This window comes from Limulus polyphemus, unplaced genomic scaffold (genome assembly GCF_000517525.1).
Source record: "Limulus polyphemus unplaced genomic scaffold, Limulus_polyphemus-2.1.2 Scaffold5459, whole genome shotgun sequence".
In the NCBI taxonomy this organism is placed as follows: Eukaryota; Metazoa; Arthropoda; class Merostomata; order Xiphosura; family Limulidae; genus Limulus; species Limulus polyphemus.
In genome coordinates this window covers 19,941-27,884 of record NW_013671069.1, presented here as the reverse complement: position 1 = coordinate 27,884, position 7,944 = coordinate 19,941, and the positions used below count along the sequence as shown (strand labels likewise).

General features: G+C 36.4%; 1 protein-coding gene across 1 annotated transcript in view; it reads right to left on the bottom strand.

Annotated features, from left to right (window-relative positions):
* Positions 1-5,557: 5,557 nt before the first annotated feature.
* Positions 5,558-7,944, bottom strand: part of LOC111089178 — a 4,193-nt gene continuing 1,806 nt past the window's right edge. The window contains exon 2 of the mRNA XM_022401157.1: positions 5,558-7,288. Coding sequence (XP_022256865.1) covers positions 6,143-7,288 — 1,146 coding nt within the window. The 3' untranslated portion in view covers positions 5,558-6,142. The remainder of the gene's footprint in view (positions 7,289-7,944) is intronic.

Below are 7,944 nucleotides of genomic sequence, written 5' to 3'. Positions count from 1 at the left end.
TTATTTAAACTGGTTATCTACGCTAGCCATTCCTTATTTAAACTGGTTATCTACGCTAGCCATTCCTTATTTAAACTGGTTATCTACGCTAGCCATCCATTATTTAAAATGCTCGCCCTTTCAGTCATAGGGGCGTTGTAAAATGACGTTTAATCTCACTTTACGTTGGTAAAAGAGTAATCCAAGAGTTAGCGGTAGGTTGGAGTTGATTAGCTGACTTCCCTCTAGTGTTCGTCATCTTTTACATCCGATATTAATATCATCTAGTTTCGGGGTCGGCCCCTGGGGCAGTCCTTCTCCAATAATTTCTATCCTCCTCTATGTCTTGATCTATCCTATTCATCTATCTCAATATTTGACGCCCTCTCTACTTCATATTCATGCTTCCCTCTAGTCCATAGTTTGTAAATTAGGAACGGCTAACGCAGATTGCCCTCGCACAGCTTTACGCAAAAAAAACAACCTTTTTATCAAACATGAAATACGATCAGTTTAATCAAATATGATCAATCAGTTTTTTCTTTCTTTCTTTTTTACAGATGGTTTGATTGTTTTTAGACCAAAGCTACGTTGGACTATCTGCTATGACTACTGTGTGGAATCGAACCCCGAACTTGGCATTGTAAATCCGTAGACTTACTGATGTCCCACAGGAGGACTTTTACAGCCAGACCCATGAACTCATCTGAGAATTCTGTACATCTTTATTGAGTGACCTAAATACGTACACTTAACTAAATAACGAAATTAACTATCACGTTTATGAAGAATGGAATACGTTCAGAGATATCTCAAGGCTCGAACCTTGAATTTTTCGATCTATAGATCGCGTCGCTAGCCGCTACTACACTCCCGAGTCTATCCATTTATAGTCGTGAAAAAATGGGTTCAAAATTTATTGGACTTTCGTTTAACCGAATTGCTTAAAGGAGCTGGTCAGATGACAACTATATATAGCATTCCTTTTGTGTCTAACAGGTCTATTGTTAATATACTGTAAATCTAATAATATTTGTGGTTTTATATTTTCATCCACTTCACAATTCAATAATAAAAGTCAATATTTAATGCTGCCATCTATCTGACAGTTTTGTAACTAAATTTTCTTATAAAATGCTATTCCTGGCGAGGTACGCAAAATCTTAATATTATTCTACCAAATGCTTAGAACGTTTAATATTACGAAAGTAGATATAAAAAATGAATCAGAATCGATAAATATATCTCCCGTTTCAACCAGATATCGTTTATGATGCTTTCAAAGAAATGATGTCAGTATTATTTCTTGTATTTTTGCATGTTTAGTGATGGTTTTTGTTTGCTTTAGCGCACAACAATACGATAGGCTGTTTGCGCTCTGTCCACCGCGGGAAATCGAGCCTCGGATTTTAGCGTTGTAAGTCCGTAAACTTACCGCTAACCTACTGGGGATACGTTTAGTGAAGAAAGAATGACTACATAAACAGTAAATAAGAAGTACAATGTAAAACCGAGGTAAAAATCTGTAATAGTAAGTGACTATCCAAACAATATCAATTACTTACACCCTTAACTACAAAACTGAGATACACGACACAAAAGATACCTCATTATTTTACATTTATCCTTCTTTCTTTAACACCCGAAACTAGCGAACGGAGGTTAAGACTGGTAGACGGTGTATCCCAACCGCCATGTTAGTCCTACTTCCGCTGTCACCTCCAAAATCCATAAAATCCATCTTATACCCCACATTATAGCCTATGTATGCCCTGGTGTTCTTTTTTTTTCATTTTTGCAGGGTTTTTGTTGTAGCTGCTTAGGCTTGTTTTCATAACTAATATATATATATGGTTTGTATTGATTGTATTGAAGGCTATCTGCGCTAGCCGTCCCTAATTTAGCAGTGTAAGACTAGAGGGAAGGCAGCTAGTCAGCACCACCCACCGCCAACTCTTGGGCTACTCTTTTATCAACGAATATATATATGTTTATTCCCCGTGGACCAGCGGTATAAGTTGCAACGGTAAAATCCATTGTGTAGTTTTGTGCTAAAACAAACAAACAAATACGGGCCTAAAAGTCTTTTTTTTTCGGATATTCGCGCAAAGCTACACAGAGGTTTTGTTCTATTTAAAATTGGGCACTTTTCACGTAGAAATGGCCCGTTTTTGGTTAAAGTAAAACAGTCTAAGAACAATTTGTTTGGGGCATTATCTGTGAAAAAAATTCAAGATGACGACAAAGGTTTGCTGGTTGATTTTTTGTTGTTTTTTTTTTTTCGAAATCTTTAAAATACCGGGAGCTTGTTGTCCCTGACCGCAGATAATCAACACGAAAGAGATAAGCCAGAAACACGTTGTCCATTGGTGAATCTATGTCCTTCGGTGTACGCGAATCTACTGAATTAACCAAATGTATCACAGTTGATTGTATAAGTATTCAATTCTCAACGCTCTTGAACTTTTTTCTGGCCTAGTTGTTAGAACTAACGTTTTAAATAACAATAACCCCCCCCCTCCACAAGTAGCTAAGCGGTAAGCTTGTGAGCATACAAGCCTAAATATCGGGAAAAGCACATAGAGCCCGTTGTGTAACTTTGCATAAACGAACAAACAAGTAATTCGAAATTGTCTTCGGATTTACAACGCTAAAATCGGGGGTTCGATTCCCCTCGGTGGACACAGCAGATATCCCGATGTGGCTTTTCTATAGCGAAAACACAAACACACTTAGAGATTAGTAGTGTTAATCTAAGCAACTCGAACTTGAACGTTAGGTCAAAAGCATATTCATGACACATTAAACATTACCCAAGGTCTACCAAATTAATAATTAATAATGACAGAAAATACATATCTAAGTTCCGTTAGAAACAACCAACGAGCCGCATCCAGTTGTGCCCATATCAACAATTCCCCAATACGAAATAGTAGTACATCTATTAAAGAACAAAGAGAACCAATTACCGCACGAGATTACGAATATATAACCAATCACCTTCAAGATTTATAAAATCACAATTTATTTGAAAAATTTTAATTCGGACAATCTGAAGTTGGTTCTATTGTCTGGTGCTGGCCTTTCTTGGCCCGATAATATATTAGCTTGTTGTCCAAAGTTGGCCTTTCCTGACTGTATTAACAAATAAACGAAACTACCCACTGAACTACTTTTATTTTATGTAATATCACTTAAATCAACATGATGAAGCAGTAACACTACACCATGATTTGCTTGACTTTCGCGCATAGGTTTTCTGCGTTAGCTGTCCTTAATTTTGAAGTGATAGACTAGAGGAAAGAAGCTAGCAAGTAACACACACCGCCAATATTCAGTCTACTCAAATCGAATCTGACCGCCCCCCTTTGTAACGCACTTACGGTCCCAAAATGAGGAGCGTAATTATTTTTTTTGGGGGGGGGCGAAAGAACGGGCGCGAATTCGAGAATCTCGGCCCCACAATTCAGCACATTTTACGCTCCAATCGGAGTGGACGTAAGCGATAACAACACTGGAAACCACTATGTTAACATATTCACTATCGTATTTATACGCTCTGGGATGACATTGGTATATAGTGCACTCTAGTGGTAAAATTTGGAAAAATATTAATAAGCCAGTAATATCTGTGGTTTTATATCACTTTTCTCACAGAAACAACTTTTACATTAGAGAAACAATTTAATCAAGTTTTATAAACAGGGGCATGTTTGCGGACTTACAACTCTAGAACCCGTGTTTCGATACCCGTGGTGGGCAGAGCACAGATAGCCCATTGTGTAGCTTTGTGCTTATTTACAAACAAACAGACCAATACTTTAGATCAATAAGTATATATGTGTGTTGTAAATCCACTAGTTTCCACCTGTGTTTAAAACACACTTAAGAAGCTGGATATCCACGGTGTTTTTTGGGAGCCGTTACACCAGTTAATTGCAGTTAGGGTTAAATATTCTGTAGTTTTCTGCAATTGGTATGATTCTAATTATGATTATTATCTTTAGCCCCCCCCCCCCTTCAGTGGGACAGCGGTATGTTTACGGACTTACAACGCTAAAAATTGGGTTTCGATACCCGTGGTGGGCAGATCACAGATAGCCCTTTGTGCTTAACTTCAAACAAACAATTTGTTTTTTATTCTTCCCGGTGGTTCATGTCTTTATGTATTAACTACGGTTTGTGGTGCCGGTTTTATCGCCCGTTAATATACTTACGTAAGTATTTTTTACGAGTTTTGAATCCCGGATAATGTGTTTAGAAAACTTCATCTTATTGAACAGCATAAATTTTTCTGTACGTTTCATTTCTAATAAGTAGTAAAAAACATTTTGTAAATGTAAAATGATGTAGAAACGGCAGGGCCTAAAAAATGCAAACAAGAATATATGGACGATAGAGTTATACATAGATCATCCCTACATTACTATCAGTATTAAAATATGAAATGCACGAGTACAAAATGTCAGTCAATTCGACAAACTTCATAACGAGAGTCTCTAATAATCAAGACATGTTTGACTCAACTTGGTTTTCCTTGTACGCAAGTCCTAGGCTCTTTGTTACACTACATTGATGCCTAACCTAAAATGACCATGATATTATGATAAACAAACTGAATACCAACAGTCAGGAATATAAACCTTCCAACTGCAGTAATATTAAAGTCAATTGTGTATTTTATAGAGTAACATTAAATTTTAATATTGAAACTCATGCAGAAATGATCTCTGTATAACTGTATCATTCATTTGTTCTTGTTTGCATTCTTTTTGACACTGTTACTCCAACATTATTTTACGCATTTAAATTTTTTTTGTGACTTTTTTCCCCTGATTGGAAGTTAGTGTATTCTATGAACGAGTGTAATAAAATTTAATATTCTGCGTTTTATATTTTTTTCTACTCTTTCGCTTCGTACATAATATAGGGTTTGACTCCCTGAAGACACCGATTGTATAGTGTACAAAGCATTGAGCATTCTACATCTTACAGTCATCTAATGTTCATCTATTGACTGGTAATTCCTGTTTCACCTTGTACTTAATCTTTTTAAAGGAACACCAGATATTTGTAAAAAAATTAACTTTAAGGGATAATGATAACATCGTTTAACTAGAATTATGATTTTTAAAAATTACTACTAGTTATTACGACTAAGCGATAACATCATGCACTGCCAAGAAACACAAAGAGTGGATTTAGGTTTAAACTGGTGTTAGTGATAAAGTAGTTGTAAAGTTATTTCGACTAAAACAATAACAAGATTGTTTGTTTGTAATTTCGCGCAAAGCTACATGAGTAGTATAAGACTAGAGGGAAGGCAGCTAGTCATCACTACTCACCGCCAACTCTTGGGCTACTCTTTTACCAACGAATAATGGGATTGACCGTAACATTATAACGCTCCCACGGCTGAAAGGGCGAGCATGTTTGGTGGAACGGGGATTCGAACCCGCGACCCTCAGATTGCGAGTCGAGTTCCCTAACCACCTGGCCATGTACAGGTAAATGAAGTGACATATTTGTGTACAGAATATTTATTACAGTTTTGATTACAACATACATGACACTTTATTTAAAAAACTGGTCCTGAAAAAATACTTTTGGATACTTATGACGCATTACTTCAAAATCTTCAATAAGCCAATTACAGACGACCTCGTCGATAAAATCGATCAGAAATCAATCACATTATTAATCAAATTGATTTAAAGAAGACAATCCATTATCATTTTAAGTGATTACATAAAAATTACAGATAAACTAAAGCGGTATTTGACATTAATACTATCATTATAGCGTTTTTGTTTAGAGCGTAAAAAACTAAAACCGATCGGGATTCGAACTATTGATCATGCTTACTAGTAATATTTCGTATCTCACTTCATTGGTTTTTCTCGAATAAAAAGTTGGCAAAAAAAAGGTTTTATTTCATAACAGTTAATTAGCACAGCCAAATGCTGGTGTGGCGTAAACCCGATACCTTAAAACCCGGTACCTGAGTTTCATAAAGCATCTATTTGATAACAAGGATAGCGGCGGGTTTGAATCCCTTTCTCTTTTTAATTTTTACAGAACTCTTGTAGTTATAGACGAGAACGTATTAGAAGGTTAGTTAACAAGAAAGGCATACATTCGCTGGAAAGTAACAAGTTGAGTTTTAAGCATACAAAGAATACCCGGGAACTAGAAAAGGTGATTTTTTTGGTCTGTGGACGAAAGGGAGAATAGGCTGTGGGTAGTAGAAGTGAGATGGGTGAGCGTACTGGAAGGTTGTTGTCGTTACTGCACCATCGGATTTGACCTGGCTCGTGGATTCTTTTTTGAGGGATCCAACATAGTTAAAAGGATAAGTATTTGGAATCAAGTCTTTCTCCTTAGAACCGGATTTTTCGAGGATCCACGGGTGTTCGAATGGAACGTACTGACCAGTAGATGAATCTTGAAGTCTGAAAATTGGATGAGGCCAAGTCAGGGGTTGGTTTCGAGGATCGTACCACTTAGGAAAACCAGAAGATAGTGGGACGTTGAAGATGTGACCAGAACTATAAAACCTACTTTCTTCTTCTTCATCTTTTGTTTTATCAGACTGACCAATCGTTAAACGTCTGCGGCCATATTCAGGAATTGGGAAAAGTGCAGTAATTTCTGGATCTTTCTCGTATGGTTCTTCAGGATTGGATTGATCATTTTCGCTGTCTTTATTATCCTTTTCATCCTTCATTTCATCTTTAACTGTTTTTTCATCATCAGAGGTTGATGCATCTTTTGCGTCTTCTTTTTTATCCACAGCATCATCCTCTTTGTCTTTTGTCTCTTCTTTTTTATCCACAGCATCAGTTTCTTTGTCTTTTGTATCTTTTTCCATATCCTCTGTTGCATCTTCATTGATAGCATTTTCTTTTTTTGCATTTTCTCCTTCATCCATCGAATCATCATCTTCTATAATGCTTCCTTCCTGCTTTTGATCTTTCATTTCATCCTCCTTTACAACTTCTTCATCTTTTTTTCTCTCACCCGTCGTTCCTAATTCTTCGGTGCTACCGTAATAAACACCGGCATCTCCCTTGGCAACATAACCATGACTACCTGAATGATACTGCACAACGTGCAAGTGTCCTGTTGGGTCATGGAAACCATACCTTCCTACAACGCTTCCATCTGGATTAGTGACTTCTTCTCGGAAATTCCTTCTGGCTAAAGTTCCAGCCTCATATTGAAGTAATCTGCTGCCATCTGGATTGATCTTGTAAAATGGAGCGGAAGAGTCCGCCAAACACAGAGCACAAAATAAGGGAAGCAAAACCTGTAAAATAAATGAAAACTGTATTTGATAAATATATAAGATAATATGACAAATACAGTCTTTAAATTATGTTCGTAAGACAAACTCTGTTCATTAATGTTACTTTCAATTAGAATGTTTAATAAATTGAGTTATTTCTTGTTATTCTATTATTATACTTCTATTATAGAGATTCTTCTACACTCAAATCATGCTTTGCCAGCTTTTAAAAGGCGTTCACACCACAACAACATTTGAAACAAATGGCTTATATAAATAGTGTTTCGACCATTACTGTGTTTATTGTAGAGTTCTGGAATGAGCGAAATGCGCCGTTGGCAATGGACATGAATAATTTTATTATAGACTCTTCTAATTCTTAAAAATCCCTAAGGGACTAGATATAAAATGTAGTGTTTAAAAATACAATAGGCCTAAAACTGATGCCTTATGACAAATATAATTCACCGTTTTGCATTTTAGGCTTAGTATATAGGTTTAAGACTAACCTAAATCTCCTAAGCTAGTCCAAGTTCGTGAGATGTTATTGGGTTTGTGACCGAAAATGTCATTAACAGCGAGGACATCCAACTGACGAAACAATGCATTATAAGAACGTAAGCAAAGTATATTAGTTTTTAGTCTAAACAAGTATGGTATGGTCCGGCATGGCCAGG